Source organism: Podarcis filfolensis, assembly GCF_964270895.1.
Source record: "Podarcis filfolensis genome assembly, chromosome: 9".
Taxonomy (NCBI): domain Eukaryota; kingdom Metazoa; phylum Chordata; class Lepidosauria; order Squamata; family Lacertidae; genus Podarcis; species Podarcis filfolensis.
In genome coordinates, this window is record NC_139610.1 from 40,718,264 (window position 1) to 40,740,514 (window position 22,251).

At 41.0% G+C, this 22,251-nt stretch overlaps 1 protein-coding gene across 2 annotated transcripts in view; it reads left to right on the forward strand.

The window, feature by feature from the left end:
* Positions 1-6,351: 6,351 nt before the first annotated feature.
* TTC29 (tetratricopeptide repeat domain 29) overlaps positions 6,352-22,251 on the forward strand; it is a 105,724-nt gene continuing 89,824 nt past the window's right edge. Inside the window, exons 1-4 of one of the 2 annotated variants that reach the window (XM_083631256.1) lie at positions 6,352-6,419; positions 13,917-13,958; positions 17,120-17,214; positions 19,914-19,997. In XM_083631256.1, coding sequence (XP_083487382.1) covers positions 17,126-17,214; positions 19,914-19,997 — 173 coding nt within the window. In that variant the 5' untranslated portion in view covers positions 6,352-6,419; positions 13,917-13,958; positions 17,120-17,125. Of the gene's footprint in view, positions 6,420-9,819; positions 9,952-13,916; positions 13,959-17,119; positions 17,215-19,913; positions 19,998-22,251 lie in introns of those variants that run through there. The other variant, XM_083631255.1, reaches the window with a different exon arrangement.

The following is a 22,251-nucleotide window of genomic DNA, read 5'->3' on the forward strand; positions in this document are numbered from 1 at the left end:
TGCTCCTGCCAACCTAGCAGTTCGAAAGCACGTCAAAGTGCAAGTAGATAAATAGGTACCGCTCTGGTGGGAAGGTAAACGGTGTTTCCGTGCGCTGCTCTGGTTGGCCAGAAGCGGCTTAGTCATGCTGGCCACATGACCCGGAAGCTGTACGCTGGCTCCCTCAGCAAATAAAGCGAGATGAGCGCCACAACCCCAGAGTCGGCCACGACTGGACCTAATGGTCAGGGGCCCCTTTACCTTACAACTAGAAAATCTGGTAATCATAAAGGGACAGGTTAGGGCAAAGCAGAACCGCGTCACATCCCTGACTGTCAGTCTTCAAAAAGGAACAGAATAAAACTAAACAAGGTAAGGTTGCTCTACTTCTCATTACAAAATGACAGTCAATGGATAAACTCTGTTCCTGTTCCTTGGCAATGGAACCTTGGTTTCAAATCCCAGCTGAGCCAGATAGAATTGATTCAAACCTTGGATTGGCCTGGGGTTTGGGGTTTTTTTGAACATACTGGAATTCTGCTCCCATCTGCATTCATACAAAAGTTATGCAGTGTGCAAGCTGGGAGGGTGGTCAGAATTGTTGTCCCTGAGAACAGATACTGAAGTTTTAAACTGGCCATATGAATGCTCAAACCAAGAAGTCTAGCAAGGGTAAAAAGCTGCCCAACATGAAAACCGATGTAGACTTTCGACAAGGCCCTGTATTGTCAGTAAAACAAGGATCACCATGTTCTATCCCACAGAATTATTACAGATGAATGATGTTGTAAATGCATTTGATGAACTATAAAGGGCCGTAGAGATATGTCATAAAGGCAATAATTTTATAAATCAGAATTAAGAAGTGATAATATAGCAATGAATAACTCCCCCCTCCACAACTCAGTTCTGAGATTTCAAAGCTTCTACAGTGTATTGCTTCCAAAGGAGTCAGCAGGATTATGGGATAAAGGATATATGCTCTGAAGCAAGTGCGCTGTCCCTTCCTTAGCCCAGTGGCAGAAGATAAAAGTCATAGCACTATTATCTCTCTCTCTCTCTCTCTCTCTCTCTGAATTGGCACAATGATCCTCTCCTGTATGCCAAAGCACAGCCACTATTTTGCCAGCTTCAGCAGTTCAACTGTTTTTATTTTGTTTCAGTTTTTTATTATGTGGTAATTTAGATGTAGCTATTGAAGTTTCTACAGTTTGTGTTAGAAAATTCTCAGTAATCCCCCAGAGTTTTGTATCTTGTTTTCAAGTCCTTCCCTTGTTTTTATCAGTTGTCATCTATTGTGCTTGAGTATTTTACTCTTGGGCATTTCAATTATATATGAATGTGAGTGCTTCACAGCAGCTAGTTTTCATTTGCCATCTAAGTATCTTTGTACATGAATGGAGCAACCTACATTTAACTTCAGAAGCACTCATGTAAGTCTTTTGTATTCAGGGCTGTGTGTGTGCGCGCATGCATGTGCCTTGCTGGCTCTGGTTTGCTTGCTTTTATTTGATGGTTTCTGGTTGATTCTTGCAGTGTTCTTCAAAAACAACATTTTAAACCCCCTTTTTAAAATGCACTCCCCTTTAAAACAAAAAAAAACCTCATCACCTCCATCCCGATGCCTACAGCAGTGGCCAGTCATAAATTTTTGAACAGTTCCATTTGCATGCGGGGGGGGGGGGGGGCTAGGCCCGGAGTTAACCCATTCATAAAAACACAGGTCCCATGTGGATCTCCACACTGAGGGGCCTGTCTGAAAAATCACCTCACAGTGGGAAAACAATGTATGAGCTTTTCAGCAAGTGGAACAGAAAAGAAAAAAGTGGGACTATGCGCATGCTGTTAAAAGCTTCGGTGCTCAATTTTCAATGCAATCCATGGATAGCACTTTGACCCCTTTACATTCAGCCTAGAAACTGTCGCATCTGAAGAAATAGGAAAGAAAAGATGGTTGCATAAATCAAAAAATATAGGGGGCAAAAAAATCCAAACAGCATCTTTTCTGAATTTAGGGACTCAGGGACCAGGCTGGGAGCTCTGATTTTTATATTTATGGGCCTTTCTGAGTGACAGCAGTTAGAGCGAATAGGCCCAAACCCGTTAACAGACTGATTTATTTCCTATTTCTTTGGAAGTCTATTGTCACATTCTCCTAGCAAAACCTTCAAGGTAAGTGTCTGTTGCTTCTGCCAGGCTCTATATAATCTTCCCATAGCAACTTTGTGGGCTTTCCTTCTGGTTGTCACTATTCTCTTCTCCCTCCACCTTCTTTGAGAGCTTCTAACATCTATAGGATTCTCCTGTCTGTTCTCTGAAAATTTCCTGCCTCTTTTGCCACATTTCCTCCCTGCAGACTGTTGGTGACCACTTTACTGGCATCATTGAGACACGGGATGCTGTGGTGAAGTAAACAGCACTTCTGTCTGTGCACATGGAGAGATGCAAAATTCCCAGTAGCGAAAGCAGTATACAGTGGTACCTCAGGTTAAGAACTTAATTCATTCCAGAGGTCCATTCTTAACCTGAAACTGTTCTTTACCTGAGGTACCACTTTAGCTAATGGGGCCTCCCGTTGCTGCCGCGGCCGCGCCATCACCGCATGATTTCTGTTCTCATCCTGAGGTAAAGTTCTTAACCCGAGGTACTATTTCTGAGTTAGCAGAGCCTGTAACCTGAAGCATCTGTAACCCGAGGTACCACTGTACTAACTCTGAACATAGGTCATGATGGTTATTCAGCCAAAATAGGGCTACTGAAAAATAAAAGGCAGATACCGGCACGTCTGGTAGAACAAAAAATGTTGTTGTTGTTGTTTTGGAGGACTGAGTATAATTAGTGTGTATGGAATATTAAGTATGTTGAGGTGAGGGGAAAATGGAAACTGGAGTAAGTAGAGAAATGGAATCATAGAGTTGGAAGGGACCTCAAGGGTGATCTAGTCCAACTCCCTGCAATGCAGGAATCTCAACACACAGTCCCCCATCCCATTTGAAACCATGCCAGACCCTGCTTAGCTTAAAAATGTGCTAACAGTTTTATTGCTGCACCTCTAGGTGTAGTAACCTGTAAGAAGGCATAACTGACTTGCACATTGAACTGGAACACTCCACACTCCCAACATTTTGTTGCTAGTCTTACTTTCTTAGTTTGAAATAATTAAGCAACTCAAGGAGTCTGAGCGGTCACAGTTAAAAATCACAATCAAATGTGCATTACCTTTAGTCCGTCTGAAGTCAAGTTAGAAATATATTCCTCATATCAAAGATCTGCGATTTATAGGTGAGAACTGAAAGAGTTTAAATTAATCAAGACAAATCTTTTATGGTTACATCCATCTAATATCACACCTGTGCTACATTACCTCTGAGTATATGAAAGGGCTTGTTAATCGTTTACCTATATCTTTTTTTAAATGAGGGAAGCTTTTTGAAGTCACGTGCTAATCCACGATCTGACTGACAGTGGTGATAATTGGGGAAATAACATGAATAACTGACTAAATAAATACAAGTCAAAAAGCATGAAAAAATACATGACTGACAAAAACAACAACAGGAAATCCATGGAGGGGGATGCTGTCCTCAATCCTGATAAAATACAAATTGAGCTTAAGATGTGTAATTATTGGTTAAACTATGTTTAATGAAAAGTAAAGACCTTTGTACTCCTGAATGGATAATTTATGTGCCACTTTATTGTCTCCCAAGGTTTAATTAAATGTTTGCCTCGTGGCTAATCAGCTACAATTAATAAGAGAGGCTTATATTCATGTCACTTATAGGGAATGTTGAAATGCTCTATTAGAATTTCACTAACTAATTTGTTGATGGCCCAGAAAAATAGAAACTATTTTCCCTCAGAGCCTTAGTCATAAGAGTAGGCAAAATAAAATGCCAGGACTAAGCAGGTACAGCAATCCTATACCTACATTGCCCTGAGACTGGAGATGCTCCTCAGTTACACCAGCGGAATGACTGCTGAATCCAATGCATGTTCCGCCCAGAAAGGGAGGAGAAAAATGCAATGGGAAAATACAATGGTGGGCTGGAAAATGGCAGACACACCCACAACATTCCCACCAGTTTCCCCTACCCCTGCATGAGGTGCACTGTCCTCACATTTTCATCTGCTGGGAGGAGTTTGGTGTTTTTGAACTAACATCAGTGCCCACCAATCAGGGACTGTGCTAGTGGCAATGCTTGCTTGTTCTGCTGCTGGCCAAGGGGGAGTCTTTCTCCCAGTTTGCATGAAATGGAGTGTGAAATAGATCTGGGACAGTGGCTGTAAAGAGCAAAGGGTGGCATAGATTGTGTAAGCACTAACATGTTTGTAGCACAAAAATGTAGTTTTTCCTCATCTTCAACATGCTGCTTTCAATCAAGGCATACTTTGCTCCCTCCATTGCATCCTCATTGTGCTGTTCGGAAGAGCTTTTCCAGGTAGTGCAGGGCCTTTTGTAGTCTGGATTGAAGGAGGTGGCAGAACCGATAGTAGCTCACTGTCACTTGTCTATGCAGCATTTTGAGGATAAATTGGTAGCATCCACTTGGACGTTGACTCCGCAGGTGTTGATTCAGTGGATGAATCTCAATGAGTGTCCAGAGCACTGTCTAGTCCTGTTGTGTTGGTTGAGTTTCGGTTGTTCAGACTTGAAGATGTGGACAAGGTGCTTGGATCAGTCCTGGTAACCACTTGTGTTCTGGACTCCTGTCCCTCTTGGCTTATAAAAACTAGCAGAGAGGTGATTAATGCCTCCTTGTGAGAGGGAGTGGTCCCTGCTTGCCTGAAGAAGGCAGTGGTCCCTGCTTGCTTGAAGGCAGTGGTAAAACCACTCCTTAAGAAGCCCTCCCTGGATTTGGAAAAGATGCTGGTGACACATAGCTCTACTTCTCCTTTACATCTGCAGGTGTGGCAGCGGATGTGCTGGACCCTTGTCTTGCCTTGGTAATGGGCTGGATGAGAGCCAACAAACTGAAGCTCAGTCTAGATAAGACTGAGGCACTGGTAGTGGTGGTTCCGCAGGGCCAGATAAAGAGACCTAGAGAGGGTCACATTTGGCTCCTGGGCCTGAAGTTCCCTACCCCTGTCCTAAGACTACCCCCTCAACCACACACTGCATTCTAGCCCCACATCTCTTCTTCCCCAAAAGGAGTCTCATAATTTCCTTCCCTGTCTCTTCACTTGCCCTTCTCCATATTTTTACTTTTATTTCATTATCTTTAACCAAGGTGAAACATAGATACAAGGAATCATTCCTTGAATCAATCCTTATGAAGCCTGATTGCTATTATTTTCCTTCAAAAAACCCAAAAAGAACCCCCTCAAGAACGACATAGAAAAAAATGTATCTCACCCTATGTTTTGATTATGTTTCACTCATTCATAAAGGAGACCTTCACGTTCATTTGCCTGAGGCTATGAAGAACTCAAGGTCTTTCATACTCAAGAAGGAAAAGGTAACAGCTACTGTTCTAGAGAAAACCCTTGATGCTTGGATTCCTCATTTTATTTATTTTACAAGATTTATATACCGCTTGATTATAATACAAGACCTCAAACAACTGCTGGTCTGTGACCATAATAATAAACTGATTGATTGACCTCAGTTTACAAAAAGGTGTTTATGCAGCATTCCCGTCATAATTCAATCCAGCCGTGTTGTGGCCAATATATGTGCAAACTACCAGTGTTTAAAAACAAATCTTTTGCTGATAACCTGTAGCTGAAAGGAACATAAGCAGTAAGTTTAGCATTTAGATTGCAATATTTTAATACTGCTACATGCAACTCCCAATCTCTGCCAAGCAGTAAGAAGATTCCAGGGGGTTCTGGGCACTGACCCAGAGTTGTGTTTCCTTCTGGAGAATTAGGCACAGCAGAGACTGCCGTGTTTTTATGAAATACGGTTTATTTACACATATTTACAACCTGCGCCTAGATGGAGAGAGTTTCCAGCATTCACATCACAAGAGAGTCCTTTGTCACCCTGCTAAGAGCAGCCAGCTCGAATCCATAAGCAGATGAATCAGCCATGCTGCCTGCACCCTGTGGTGATGGCTTCTTCTTCAGCCCCGTGTGGCTGTCTGCCCATTTCCTGCTTCTTCCTAGCACCAGTTGCAGAAACAACTCCTCCTCTTCCGCTTATAGCTTCACCCATTGTCACCCAGGCAACCTCCGTTTTCCAAGCCTATTGCAAAGCAACCACATTTTTTTCAAGGCCCACTGTAACCCTGGCAACCCTTGCTTTTCCCAGACTCAATAATCTTCCTTTGATGTGTTCAGGACTGGTCATCAGCACCTTTGTACTCCTTAACAGCTTCCCCCCAGGCGATGCCCTGGTCTGGAAAAGAAGCTTAGTCCACAGGGATCTATAGGGAGGCAGGGCACCTAGAAAACCAGGGGAATTCAGATACCCAGAAATCCATAACAATACTAATGTGAGTTCATATGTGTATGCAGATGTGGAGTCTAAGACAGTAACTAGCATGTGAAATGTATTCCTCCAATTTCCATATATCTTTTGACCACTTTATTCCCCAAAATCTATCTGCATAGGATGAATTCTATTCTGATAAACTGCTTCAAGCAAGTATTCTCTTCTTTACTAGCAGAACAATATACTCCCTCTGCTGAATATATTATCCCCTCCCGCACCTTAAAACCCTGCATTACAAAGGAATTGTCTTTCAAAATAAAAGATATTATTTATCTTATATTTAAAAAAATGTAACTGCTTCATCAGAAGATGAATATAATATTTAAAAACCTTAAAGACATATTAAGAACATAAAACTTAAGGAATGGAGGAGGCAGTTCTAACTAAATATCACACATCTTTTTTGGATCATTATAAATGTACAGAACTAGGCAAATTTCAAGTTGCTCAGTGAATTGTCTACACAAATCCAATCCTCGAGCCAAATAAAGAGCATTGGCAATGGAATTACTCCTGTGGCTTTTGCATATAATGTTATCGATTTATCCATCTAATAACACCTACCACTAGCATCCTAATCTGTAGATCAATTTCCCTTTCCATGGAGCCAACCATCTTTAAAACCACATTATTGTATGTTGTATGATGGTTAGGTAAAGATATGCATTATAGTAGATTTTAAAAATCTTTCTGGAATTAAGGATTCTTAGTACTGGAACTGTGAATTTAAAACTTAGTACCATTACTGTAAAATTATGTAGTTTCACAATTTTTAGTTCAACATGTAAGTTCATGGATCACTATTTTTGTAACGGTTATATTTACTCTCTATGTATCCACTATTAGCGAACCCTGGAATATTAATATTTCTTTTGCTCATTGTCTAAAGACACACTTTACATGAATTAAATCTGCAGGAAAAAAGAGTTTTCTTCAGTTTTGAATTCCAGACCTTCAAATGGCATGAAAAGAAGCTGCTTGAGAAAACAATTTAACATACCTAGTACTTCTATTCAGATTCTTTTTACTTTAAATTGATTTTTCCTCTAAGTAACCATAAACAAGCTCTGAGCACTTTCTCACTGCCAACAGCACAATCCTAACCATGACTACTCAGAACTATGTCCCAGTGAGGAACGCGGGTGGCACTGTAGTCTAAACCACTGAGCCTCTTGGGCTTGCCAGTCGGAAGGTCAGCAGTTTGAATCTGTGCAACGGTGGTGAGCTCCCGTTGCTCTGTCCCAGCTTCTGCCAACCTAGCAGTTTGAAAGCACACCAGTGCAAGTAGAAAAATAGGTACTGCTGTGGTAGGAAGGTAAATGGCATTTCCCTGCACTCTGGCTTCCGTCACTGCATTCCGTTATGCCAGAAGCTGTTTAGTCATGTTGGCCACATGACCCAGAAAGCTGTCTGTGGACAAACACTGGCTCCCTCAGCCTGAAAAGCGACATGAGCGCTGCACCCCATAGTCACCTTTGATAGGACTTAAGTGTCCAGGGGTCCTTTACCTTTTTTACCTTATGTCTCAGTGAATGAAATTGGGCTTACTCCCTGGTAGGGACCATTTGCCATTAAGTACTTGATTTATCTTTATACATGGCACAGCTAACACCAAGCCTTAAATACGTTTAGAGGAGCTTACGCTCTGGTAAATATGTTTTAGGACAACAGTGGATGGCCTTCCAGCTGTTGATGGACTCCAACTCCCATCACATCCAGCTGGCACTGTCAATGGTTAGGGATGGAGGAAGGTGTAGTCCAACATCTTCAGGAGGACCACAGGTTACCCCATCCTTCCTTTCTATAGAAAGACTAAATGAAATAAAAGTTTTGGCTTTTTAGCCACTAATGACAAGAAACATGATGCTAACCCATATTAATGAAAAGCAAGACTGGAGATTCCGTTAGTGATTTCTTTATAGAAAGCCTGTTTGATCTTCATTGGCACCCACTGTCTCCATCACGTTTTTTCAAACAGAGTTAAACAAAAGAAACACATGACACAGAGACAATTCTGACGATGGTTCTACAGAAACTATGTCTATCATGAGAAAGAAGAGACAGATTACTTTAGTAGGTAGGGTGTTGTTTATACAAATGTAAATGGGCTGTCTTGGTAATCAGTCAAAAGAAAACCAGCATGTTTAGTGTGGGGGGGAGGAGTGTTTGATTGAAATCTCTGTCTTCATAACTTTTAAGGCAATCATAGGAGATTAAACATTGTTATATAGGGGTTTGTAAAGTTAGTATGCTCCTAGGGCAGGCACCCCCAAACTCAGCCCTCCAGATGTTTTGGGACTACAACTCCCATCATCCCATCATCCCTAGCTAACAGGACCAGTGGTCAGGGATGATGGGAGTTGTAGTCCTAAAACATCTGGAGGGCTGAGTTTGGGGGTGCCTGTTCTAGGGATATGTAGCAGAGTGAGGTGAGACAGAAATGTCAGAGAGGGGAAACCTAGAACCTTGGCATACACACAACTGTACAAAAAGGAGAAGGCTGTGGTCAATGCTGTTTTCCTTAACTTGCCCATGTGGGCACTGAGCAACTGCTCTCCATATGTCAGTCAAAACACCAGCCTTTTGCAGCTACAAAACACATTCTGAAATTTGCGAGGGAGAAAGATTGCTTGGGAACTAGACTGATATGATAAACTGAAAGATACCCATGATTGTAATATCATATTAACATTATTTCTAGACAAGAAAGGAAGTTATATGTTAAAAGATTTCTAGAGTTCTTTTATGAAATAAAAACAGACAGCTCATACCACACAACCTATGATTAATTCACATGGGCAGCTGAATCTGAAGCATATTTACTCAAAAGAAAATCCTGTGGAGCTCAGTGAGACTTATTTTCTCATATGAGTGTCACCACCAACGCAAGGCCTGCCAGGGCGCTGCTGCCAACCTCACAGGCTGCTACGAGGCCTGCCACGCTACCAATGGCAGGAGTGCAGGCCAAAGTTGCCTGCTTACCAAGAAAATGTAACCGGCAGTCCCTTCCAGCACCTGGGTTGGGATGCTGAAAAAAGTAAAAAAGTAACCCAACAGGATTTTTCACTCACATGCCCATAACAGACTGGCAGCTATTTTGACTCTTGCAGCGACCGATAGAATAGCAAAGGGCAAACTGTGAAAAATAATAACAATAATAATAATTTTATTATTTATACCCTGCCTATCTGGCTGGGTATCCCCAGCCACTCTCCATGAAAAAGACTCCATGAATCGAAAGTGGAGACGAAAGATGCACTTTCCCCCGTTTATTTGTTTGTTTTGTAGCGCAAGGAAATCTTTCAATTAAAACCAGTTTTTCTAAATGAATGAATGAATGAACAGCGAAGGGAGCCACTGCAAGACGTCAGCCGGCCACTAGCAGGAGGCCGGATCCCTCCTCTTCCCCCAAGCCAGGCCGAGGGCGGGAGGGCGCGCCTGGGAGGCGGGGGCGGAACACTTTCCCTGGCGCCGCCCCGTTGCCATGGTGACGGCTAGGCGTCTTTCCCTGCCCGAGTCCGTAAGGCCTACAAGTAAGCGGTGCCCACTGGGGGGTAGACCCGGTCTTCACTTTCCCTTCCCCGGGGGCTGGGTTGAACGCCGTTATTCATGCTGGGAGGGCAGGCGCGGAGAGAGAGAGAGAGAGAGAGAGAGAGAGAGAGAGAGAGAGAGAGAGAGATTGAAAGAAAAAGAAAAGCAACAGGTTGCGCTGGTGGTGGAGAGAGCGCCGTCTCCCCCAGCCTTTGTATAGCATTGCTCTAGCTGCAGGTGCTGAGCCCTCCGTCTCGCATCCAGCGGAGCGCAGAGAGAGGGGCTGTCCTCTCTGCGTGTGCCCGGCTACTGGGGGCTTCTTTCACACGTGCATAGAATTGGGCTGAACGCGCCCGCGCAGAGAGGCGCCTCGCCCTTTCCCCACCTGTATGGGGCTTTTTCTTCGGGGGGGGAGGGAGTTGCGCGCTTTTGTGTCTGGATCCTATAGTGTAGAGTCAGCCCACGTTTCTCCTTTCTCCTTCAGTTCCGGGTTGAGGCGAGTGGGGCGAAGTTGGAGGTGATGGGCAAAGGGGAATAATGGAGAAGATGGCGAGGGGGGCGACGAAGATCCGAGATCAATGGGGTCTTCTCTCTCTCCCCACCCCACCCCATTGCGGGCTGTGTGTGCAGAGACTCTGCTGTGCCGTCCGGTGTTCAAATAAATCGCTCCTGATCCCCGATAACGATTAGTTGCATCCTTGGGATTTGGGAACCGAGAAGCGCAAAGCTGGAAAGCAAAAGGTGCTTTCAGGCGCTCCAGAGCTAAAACTGCTGGCGCGCGGAAGCGCAGCGGAGAATATATATATAAATGTAATCGGGCGTATTTTAGCTCTGGAAGAATCATTTTGCAGTTGTCAGTAATGCTTCACTTTAATAGGTGTTGACCCTCTAAAATGTACAACACAGCAGCGCAAGATCTCGGACGCCCTGCGAGAAACCTTTGGTGGGGGGGACGCAGTGGAAAAGCAGTTTCTCTCGCTAACTGAACAGCAAGACCCTCGTCAGATTCGTGTAGCTGTCCATTCTTTTTAAAAGCAAGCGAATGCAATATTTCAGAAGTCCTTCCAAGGCTGCATTTCTGTATTCATCATGCTGGTTAGAGGTGGAGTGGTTATTTTGCTGCCACAGTAGTCTGAAGCGATTTGAAATGTGGTTCATTAAAAAGGATTTGCCTTAAGTAAGTCAATAGGCAGGGAAACTCTAATTCAATATTTATTTAAGGGCCAAAATAAGCGTACAAGCCCACAGCCAACAGTTAGACTGACTTATGGCCACTGAAATCAATGCGCTTGAGCACGCCTAGCTCTGTGATGGATTTAGGCATAATTATAAGTTACTGCCATATTTTAAGTTAGGATATACAAATGTTACACAAAGAATGGGTGGGGATATATCTGTTACTTTTGCGGGAGGATATAGATAGTATTCAAGGTTTTACTGAATAGTAGCAAAGGGAAATTGTAAATGCCAATAAGAGATTTTAGGAACACAGTCTTGTCAACCCTTCACCAATCACGAAAAGGCTTGTCTTGAACCTTTCCAAGTGTAGGCAAGAGAAAGGATCCCAGGCAATCGAAATAATCACAGAAAGCAAGAACTGTCCCTTTGAAACTGCTTCTTTTGGGTGGCATGCCCTGCACTTTAGCACTAATCCTTTCAAGAGCAATAGTGTAATATCTCTAGCTGATTAAGAACACTGTGAAATTGCTTTTGATGTAGGAATTCTTCTCTAATTAGGCCAGTTTGGACAATTCACCCCCAAACCTCTCAAAGAAGGGTTTTTTAAAGTGGCTAGCCCTTTGTTAAAATGACATTCTGTTGCTTTTATGTAGTAACTTTACAGTTCTAGAAGGATTCTCCCTGCTTCGGAACGTTACATTATGGCAAGATATGTGTATGTAGATCCTCAGCTTTTTACACAATAACTTTAAGTAGATACAGTTTATTACTTGATGAGGTGTAGGTTTTCTGCATTTCATAGTGAACTCCTGGATTATTTTTCTTTCAAGATGATTGCATTAACATTTCCCTGCACGTATTTTTTGCTTGCTGTTGCACACTATCCCCGTCCCATCTATTATATAAGCCACTGCTTGTAGCTATTCTAGAACTGGATTGGGGTAGTACAATTATAGCTCAAGCATCAGTTTTTGTGAGTTTGCTGCAGGTGCATTTGAAAAGGCCTTCAGCAACAGACAGGGCCAAACTAGATGTTATGCTAACACATTTGCAATCCTAGCCCCACATTTGCCAAGATAGCAGGGCTGGGAAAGGGTTGGCAGAGGGGTGCGGTGTTTATATCTTCCTATACCCATTTATAATCCACTGCAAATACCCTCATAGACTTTTTTCTTCCCCTTATGGGGGGTGGCTAACTTTGTTGCAGTGTGGGGCAAAAAGCTGCCTGAAGGCATAGAAGAATGATTGGGTGATTAAATTAGGACTTTGGCTAATTAAACAATCCATGTATTTTTAAACTCTGTGTGTGTGTGTGTGTGTGTGTGTGTGTGTTTGTTGCTGTGCTCTGTATTTTTGTATTTTTATATTGTAAGCTGCCTTGGATGAAGGACAGCACTGAAATTTAATCAGTCAATCAATCAATAGCCATTCTGCCCTGCTAATCCCTGCAACTCTTCTGGAATTAAGATGGAAAATGTGCTTCTTTTGTAACAATTTGGGTGACAAAAGCAACACTCTGTGTATGTGGTAATGTGTATTGGCTACCCACAAGGAAGAAGTTTGCCAGCTTTTTTTTTTTTTTGGATAAGATATGTTTCATTGTCTTGTAGGAAGGGATTTATTCAGACTGTGAATAGATAAGATGGTTATTTTTCAGGAATATATAAATCAGGTGGTAATTTTTCAGAAATAATTTTAACATTCTGAACATTTGGTAGTTCCTTCCAGAATTTGCCACTCATATTAAAATTAGCATAGTGTATGGAAGTTGGGTGACTCGATCCAAATGCAGCAGAAATGGTGGTCCAGGTTTGCAGCATACACCGAGAAAGCTTTAACAAATTTATTGCATCACAAGCATTTAGGAAATGTGCACATGATTATGCTGCAAACGTTATTACACATCTATTCAGTAGTCAGTCCCATTGAAATCAGTGGGTTTACTCACATGTCACTGTGTACAGGATTAGAGTCTTACAGTATCTATCTACTTATCTGTCTAAACTAGTTCCCAAGTAAAGGTAAAGGTAAAGGTAAAGGGACCCCTGACCATTAGGTCCAGTCGTGGCCGACTCTGGGATGCGGCGCTCATCTCGCTTTATTGGCCGAGGGAGCTGGCGTACAGCTTCTGGGTCATGTGGCCAGCATGACTAAGCTGCTTCTGGCGAACCAGAGCAGCGTGCGGAAACACTGTTTACCTTCCCGCCAGAGTGATACCTATTTATCTACTTGCACTTTGACGTGCTTTGGAACTGCTAGGTTGGCAGGAGCAGGGACCGAGCAACAGGAGCTCATCCCGTCGTGGGGATTCGAACTGCCGACCTTCTGATCGGCAAGTCCTAGGCTCTGTAGTTTAGCCCACAGCGCTACCCATGTCACACTATTCATGTGACCAAGAAACAACCCAGATTCAATTTGATTCACCAATGCTAGGGGCAGAAGGAGTTTGAGTAGTTTAGCTCCTGGCCCTGTGGTGTACTCCTTTACTTTTCCTGACATATTGAATATTCAATTCCCATCCAATCCTGTGGGGTCAGATAAAGTGCTGCACTTGAGTGTGCTTCTAGTGAAGGCAAACCTGCTCTTAGCTCTCAATGACAGCGATTGTGGCAGGGAGTGTAGTGTATGCACAGAATATGCAAAGACACACTGCAGTCCCCTAGTAGCCTTGCAGTGTATAATCCCCACCCCTGTGGTGCCTGCCATGAGGGGCACTTTGCTAACATTTAACAATTTATCAATTTCTTTGTCTGATACGTGTTTAAAGTGCATTTCTTTCTTTCTTTAGGTATCCTAAAAGAAAAAGCACAGTACTGCCCATCATTAAGCTGTAAGAGTTTATCATCTTTGGTTTATTATTCATACAGTTTGAATAATCTCTGTTCTGATTTCTGAGATGTTTATGACACTCAAGTAGCAGCTCTTGGCATGGGTGTAGCCAGGGGGGCAAGGAGGGGCAGCTACCCCCCAATCAGTAAAAATCAATAAAAAATACATAGTTAACTGAGGTTCTCTCCTCCCCCGCAACAAAAATCCTGGCTACGCCCATGGCTCTTGGTTATGTGGCAAACTGCTCATATGCAGTCGCTTATTAGCTGGATGGGGAAGTGTTCACAAGTCACGGCAAACTTCTAATTTTGACATTTGCAGTGCCATGAGTAAAAAAACATGGTGAACTGATAGACGCAAATGTTTCAGTATATGTTGCCATATGGAGTGAATTAAAGTGAACACTGTGTGGTAACTACCCCATAGCCTTGCTTCTGATGTCATTGATGAAAATACTCTGCTTTCAGTTTTATTATGATTTCAAAAAAGGTATTCTAGCCACGAACCACTGATACATCTAAAGATGGCATTGTGTACTTGTTGGTCATAGTATTCACAGACTCACTAATGTGCAGAAATAAATTGCTGTTATTTTTATTTTGCAGTAAAATGGTTTCGAGTGGTATTCTGGGTAATACTTCCTCATATTACAACTTTGTGTGTTTTATATGTTTTATTTTTTTTCTTTAAGAAAATGTATACATCTTTTGATTATAATAAAATCTCTAAGTGGTTTACAAGAAATATTAAAATTATCAGTAAAAATTAACAGTAAAACAGATGAAAACCTGTCAACATCTATTATTCGGTTTGTTTTGTAAGCTGCCTTTGTAAGCCTGAATGGCAGCATATAAATCTCTTAAATAAGTAAATGAGATTTTATTTGGCTTCATTAAGCACTGTTCGACTTTTCAGTGACAATGTACTGTCACTCTTCTTCACCTGCTGCTGGCCTGTCAATCTGCATTTTAAGCTGAACCTGAATACATCCCCTAAGAAGTTTTTTATTTACTTTGTTTGCACATTCTCATGGCAATTATCCTGTCAAATGGAGTTTTCCCTAAGAAAAAGACCTGATTTATATACATTATTCTGTGTCTTGATTAGTAATGGGCAAGCTTTCTTTCACGTACTTTGGAATGGGCTCAATTCAGATCAGCCCCTTTAAGTTTTAGGTCTAATCACACACTTGGTGATATAACTAGGAACACAATGAGGATTGGAGGCCTCTATGTACCCAGTCTCATAATGATTGCCATTCCCTGCTGCCTCTTTCACTTTTTCCAAATCTTTCTGGGAGGTAGCATGCAATCAGAGGTGGTTTTAGGGCAGTGCAACTGGTTCCGCCACACTGAGTACCAAACCTAGAGAGCAACAGGGCACCACAACTATGATGTAGTGAATTGAGCAGAATGGAAGGCGAGAGGTGGGAAGCGAATTTTAGCTTCACACAGGTCACCACTGAAATTTGGAAGACCAAAGTCCGTTCCTGATGCAGTTGTTGCTTCTGCTGCCTTGATTAAATCCTGGAACACTCCAGCAATCACATCACGCTTGCCAGAATCACTGGGATTTTAGTGGAACCTGCAATTTTCCAGGAATCTTGAGATACACAATGCTGTTACATGGCCTAACAAAGTCCCTTTTAATCACTGACCCCAGATAGGTTTCAGCAAAACAAGGGAAGTGAGTGGCTTTGGTTGCGGGAAGGGCTGGTGCTGGAGCAAAATTGGGTTAATTATGAACTGAACCCAATCTCTAGATATGTTTGCCCTTCATTTGTAATTTATTCAGAAGGTCCAAATGGAAGAAGTTCGCATTCAAAAGACTCTGCAGTTCTGAATTGGGGATTATCATTAGTCTTGATCTCACAACAGCAGAGGTTCATTAGTGCTCTGTTACTTATTTTTACTTTTTAACTACTATCAGCTATTCCGTACTTGTAAAGCAAACTAAATTTCCTTGGAATAACATATCTCTAACAATTGGAGAACCTTCTCTCCATTTTTACAATGCTGTGTTTCTGGCTCCATTAAAAGTTTGTGCCTTGAGGCCTGCCAGCAGGGCTTACAATATCTACATTAAACCAAATTTAAGAGTAAGGGTGCTCCTGCTGCTAACATTCTCAGATCATAGACTTGCAAAATGAAGGAACTGGCAGCTGTAACTTTAATGGTGGGAAGTGTAAGCTGAGTACGTGGGGAAAAGAACACAGTGCTCTATGTGACAAAAAAGTCCTATTAGCATTTATGAACTTCAAAATGACAAGCTAGACTGCTCTGTCTAATGGCTTTTTGTTGTTGTTCTGCTTAAAAGAAATAAAGCTTGTGCACATATAAGACTAATTGTGGTATTAAGTTCCTATCATTATGTTGTCATTATAACATGTTAGTGTTCCATAAGCAATGTTCTTATAGCTACTGAAATGTAAGGCTGTTAAAATAAGTACTTGTTGGGTCATTATTTAAAATTGGGGTTTCATTCTAGTATACAGGAGTAGGAAATTTGTTGCAAATGTTCCGTTAAAAAGAAAAACAGTAAAACTGAATATTACAAAAATAGCTATGTTTATGTTTTCCCTGTTCAACATGAGGTCTAGTAGTATGATCACAATATTCTATGTATTAATTTCCCACCTGCTCCATTATAAAACATAGATTTGTCTCATGCCTACATGATGATAAGAGAGCAGTTTTATTGCAAGCACTGTTTTCGGGCCAGAGAATATAACCAAATCTAATATTTCAATCTACAAATACTTGGAATGTTCTTGAAATCTCTGTTTTTATAAAAACAAAAACACAAAAAAAACCAACTTCTCTGTGCTTTCATTGTTACTTTTATGCACTCCCAATATTCTTGGAAGTTTTGCATCCCTACTTAAAATATGGTTTTGGGATAACATCTCTTCATTGCTGCTCTTACTCCAAGTTGATTTCAAATTGGTGTGTGCTATGAGGGGTCTCTGTTTATTATGATGGGTATCTAATGAGTCAATTTCACAGTGACTAAAAGCTCTGCTGATATCTCAGATATCTCTGAAGGAAACCTCTGAACGACTAGTATAGTTTACACCGAACAACACACCTGTAATGAATGTCTAAGAAAAGTGAAAACTATGTGACATGAATTTCTGACAATATTCTGTATTCATTTATTTAGTTCAAGATGAATATATTCCTTCCTGTGCCAGTGCGAACCCCCAAAGCGCATCCAAGTAAGGAAGAGATGAGATGCCCATCACCAGAACTTGCAAGGTGTGTGTTTCTTGTATTTGTTTGTTTATTATTTCTCAGTTAAGTGTACCACTCTTTAAAGCTAAAGTACTAAAGGAGCACATTGAGGTACAGGCCAGCTATGAGAAAGAGTCAGACCTGTGCACTAATTGATTCTGAGAGGACTGTATGCAGTCAATTAATGTGTAATTAGAGTGTTTTAAAACTTTACGTCTCCCTCCCCTTTCTGCTGATGACCAAGTCACAATAAAAGTCATACTGTGCGCCTTGTGATAGAAGTACAAAATAGTGGAGCTGAAATTAAGATGGAGAGGCATTTTTAATATTTATGGATTCTCAATAGCAGCTGTTTTTGTAAGTAAATGGGCAGGTGCTCTAGGTATAAAAAATACAGAAGCCCAGGTCCTCTGGGGCCAGTTTGCATTTTCTGTATATCAAGGTGGTTATTGAGCAGGTGGGGATATACACTAAGTCGAAAGCCCTTTCTTTCTTTGGCTTTGGATTTGGGGCTGGTTGCTTACAAGTTTTGTCAGGGACACTGTTCAACCAAATAGTGTGAGATCAATGAAAGTTTCGAAACTTCATGCAAACCTACATGTCAATACAGTGGTACTTCAGTTTAAGAACAGCCCTGTTTACGAACTGTTCGGTTTACGAACTCCGCAACCAGAAGTAGTGTCGCGGTTTGCGAACTTTACCTCAGTCTAAGAACGGAATCCGAACGGTGGAAGGGCACCGGCGCCGGGAGGCCTCATTAGGGAAAGCGCACCTCAGTTTAAGAACGATTTTGGTTTAAGAATGGACTTCCGGAACAGATTAAGTTCATAAACCAAGGTACCACTGCATTATTTTTAATTACAATATTATTAAATTGTATTAATGTACTGCATTACATGTTCTGCATGTTTAATTACCGACAGCTTGTTGATCTGTACACTGTTGTAAAGCAAATGCAAATCATACACCTACAACCTGAGATTCCCCATTATTTATAGTAATAAAATTGTCCATCCTTTTGAACTGTGAAAATATTAGTAAAGCCTTTCTGCAAGTCACCCAGTGAGTGTCATGGCTGACTCAGGATTTGAACTTTACAAGTATATAACCACATTTTGTTATTTTATCATAAGATTTGTTATTGTTCTGCTAAGGTACTGTGTTACTTTATTTAGTTTTGTAAGTTTATTTAAACAGCTGTGTATTTAAGAGAATAGTATTTTATTTTAGCGAAAATAGCATGCATATTGCATAACAAGCAGGAGGAAATGCAAAATGGTTGCAGAGGCTTTCTTGTTTTTGTTTTAGCAAATATTGATGACATCTAATCTGGCATTCTCAAATTTAAAATGAGAAATGGTTTTGTAAATATGGATGCTTTTAGGCTGCAGTCCTATACATACCTGGGAGTAAGCTTCATTGAATACAGCGAAACCTGCTTCTGACTATTCATGCATAGGATTGCACTATGAGGGTGGTATCTATCCAAAAATTCCTCCCCAACTTTCTATGGACTATTTCTCCTCCTCCTTCTCCCTGCACCTTCCTAAGAGCCTGTTTGGGGGGGGATAGGTGAGGGCACAGGGGCCTGGAGGAGAGAGGAAATCACCCAAACCAGTCTTCCTCTGCTTTAGGTTGACAGGTGCCATCCATCAGCAGAGGGGACAGCACTGGATACCACCCACAGTCTCTAAAGTTTCTTACCAATTCACTATATTCCCCCCCGCTCAGGAAGCTACATTTGAATTTTTTTTCTGAATTGAAAGCATTATTTGACTTAGTTCCCTGAGTTTGAAGTAATGAATGCATTAGGTCTCAGTTGTGCTCAAATGTTACATCTTATCAAAATGTTACTAGGATTTTGTGAACTGCCATCAGTTGGCTTTATCTGAAGCAGTTCGTTACTGGGTTATGCCCTGACATTTTCACATGGGTTAGATAGAACTCTGTGCTAATATTTCAAAACATTTGTGATTAAACCTGATTTTCAAAAAATAACAGAGAAATCCTCCTCAAAAGGAAATTCCATTGAATTTAGTGAGGATTACTCCCTGGTAACCTCCTGCCAACCTAGCAGTTCGAAAGCATGTCAAAGTGCAAGTAGATAAATAGGTACCACTCTGGCGGGAAGGTAAATGGTGTTTCCGTGCGCTGCTCTGGTTCGCCAGAAGCGGCTTAGTCATGCTGGCCACATGAACCGGAAGCTGTATGCCGGCTCCCTTGGCCAATAAAGCGAGATGAGCGCCGCAACCCCAGAGTCGGCCACGACTGGACCTAATGGTCAGGGGTCCCTTTACCTTTACCTTACTCCCTGGTAAATAGGGATTAAGATTTCAGTCTAAATGTATCTTGCCCAACTCAAATAATGCTCATTGTGGTCATTGCACTTGAGAGAGAAGATGCACATTTACTTTCCAATCACTGCAAAACATGGAGTCCAATAAGGTTTATTATTTATGTACTAAAAGTGAAAGTCATGAATAAAAGGAGCCTTTCGCTAAAGCTAAGTGTACTTTTCTACAAAATAAAGGTCTGAATTAGCTGCAGACCAGAAAGGTAAAATGATACTTGTACATGTTGATAGTATGTGTTTGATAAAATACTTTGTCAATATTTTAATATTTATCTGTCTTTGCTTGGCAAAGGTTAATACATAATACATGTAGCAGATTTTGATGTTAAGTCACCTCACTGTTCTTTAAATTTTTTTTATTTAAATTTAGGATGCATTTGATCAAAGGCAAAGATGCCATAGATCGTTATTTGGCCAAGCATATCAAAGGATTGTCAAAACAAGAGGCTGCTGCGTAAGTAAGGTCTTTCTGAGGCATTTTTATACTGAAAGTTTATTGTTTTCTTTCTTTCTAGTCTTATTCATTGAAATCTAAAGTTCCTCAGGCAATTTTCTGAGGAACATGGCATTTAAAAATTAAAACTGATATTAAATAATTATGTTTCACTGCTACTTATCTTGCATATATCAAAGCATTCAGTTCAATGCTTGTGTTAATTCACCGATTTACCAAAGTAGATTTGCAGCATTTAATTGTTTGTCAGTAATTAAAACGTATTTTTCTTCCTTGATTTTTGTAAAGCCTCTCACTTAAGGCTGAAGTTTTACTTTCTGAAATATACTGTTGTGATTTGCAGTACTTAACTCTATAATGTTCCCTGGTTCTCTAAAACCCACTGTCCAAAATCAGCCTGGGGGGAAGTGCTGTTTCCCACACAGTTTACACAGCAGAATCACCGCTGCTTCTACATAGTGTTTAAAAATAGTTGTATGCATAGCAGCATTTTGATGTACGTCATTATCCCAACTTTTGCCCTTGTTTTGTCTGTGACCCTGAAATTAACGTCGTAATTCAGGAATTACTACCTTAGGGTTCAGTAGTGTAGTTGCAGGCAGAGTTTGCCTTTGACTTGCAAAAGAGCATTTTATTGAAGTCTAAATGTGATTCCTTTTCAAGGGTACATACCTGGAGGAGTTACTGTCTGATCATCTCCATTCTCCCCCTCTAGAACATTCTTTATTTCATGTAACAGTACCCTTCATTCTTATTGTGCAAGCTCATTCACCATAGGTATCCAATCAGCAGCTTTCTCATTAAAGCAAGACAGGTAAAAAAAGACTAACATTTGAAAGTGAGAGAACTATTTAAAAATACTTGCTCGGGGCAGCCCATCATATGACTTCATGCTGAAGGCCCATTCAATTTTTGATTCCTTGCTGCTGGGATCTGTTTAGGATTTCTGTGAAATCCAGTGTAAGAACCTGAATTCATGTGTCTGTGATTTTTGCAGACGTCAGCTTCCCTGAGTCCATCTGTAAGTGTGGCACTCTGGCCCCTTTTCTCTCTCCTGTCCCTTTTTCTAGTGATGAAACCTCTGAATCACTGCCACATTATTCACTTCGGTCATGCTTCAGATTGGAGGACACAGGACAGAGAATCTCCGTAATTTGGAAAAATAATTGCTTTATAACATGTGTTGATAAATCACTAAAGCTGCAATTGCACTGCAAATGGTACCAAAGTGCAAGAGTAAATTCTGGACTGCACAGTAACATTCTTCCTTTCCCTTTATATTATTATGTGCTATTGCAAGTTCAAAAATGAGATTGTTTCAAAACAATTAACAGCAGGCACTGTTAAAATATTACTTTTGGAGAAAAGAGTTGAAATATGACATTAGAGATTACTCGTTGGAAAACACACCCAAAGTCTCCTTGTGCACAGTTGTGCTGTTCATTTAAATCTAACCAAAATAAAGATCAAATGTAGAATATTAAAGTAGACTAAGAAGTGCTGATAAATTATCCTAAAAGCAACAGGCCAGAGCATTGTCCCTCTAGTTGCAATAAAGGAAAGAAATCATATTTCCTACCACATATACCATTGGTGCTCACTCTGTTTAGCTTTAGATGCCTATTAAAAACCCTTACTGACATTCTGAAAACTTTAAATATTTCACAATTAACAAAATGCAGTACAGGTATAGAAACATAAATTAAATTGGTACCTGAGTACAGCAGACAGAGATAGGATCCCTTAATGAAATAAAATGTAATTTCAGGGATACTAAATTTTGCTAACTGTGTCCATAAGGTTTGGTACAGTTGAGAAATACCTGCTGAATGTGCCTTTGTTTTAGTGTTCTATATATCTTCAGTAGAAGTAGAAGAGTGAAAGACTGCTTATACTCAAACAATTACAATTCCACATTTGGGTAGGAAAGTCAAGTCAGCTTTCTTATAAAAGGCACATAGTACAGTATGGTGAGTACATTAGAGCAGCTTCCTAATGTAGTGTTATGAAATCAAGCATTTTTTAAAAAATAGGGTTCTATCCAACTGAGCTGCTCACTGGTGTTAAAATTTCTGTCAGAAGAATGAGGAGAGAAACTATTTTCAATGATTTCCCCTTCCCACTCTTCATCCCCACATGCCCTCCCTAAATCTGCTGCAGAGGAGAAAAGTGCGTGAGATATGAGGTAGGTTGGTCGGTATGGATTGCCAAGGCACAGTTCACATATTACCTAGATACATGGGTTCTGCATTCT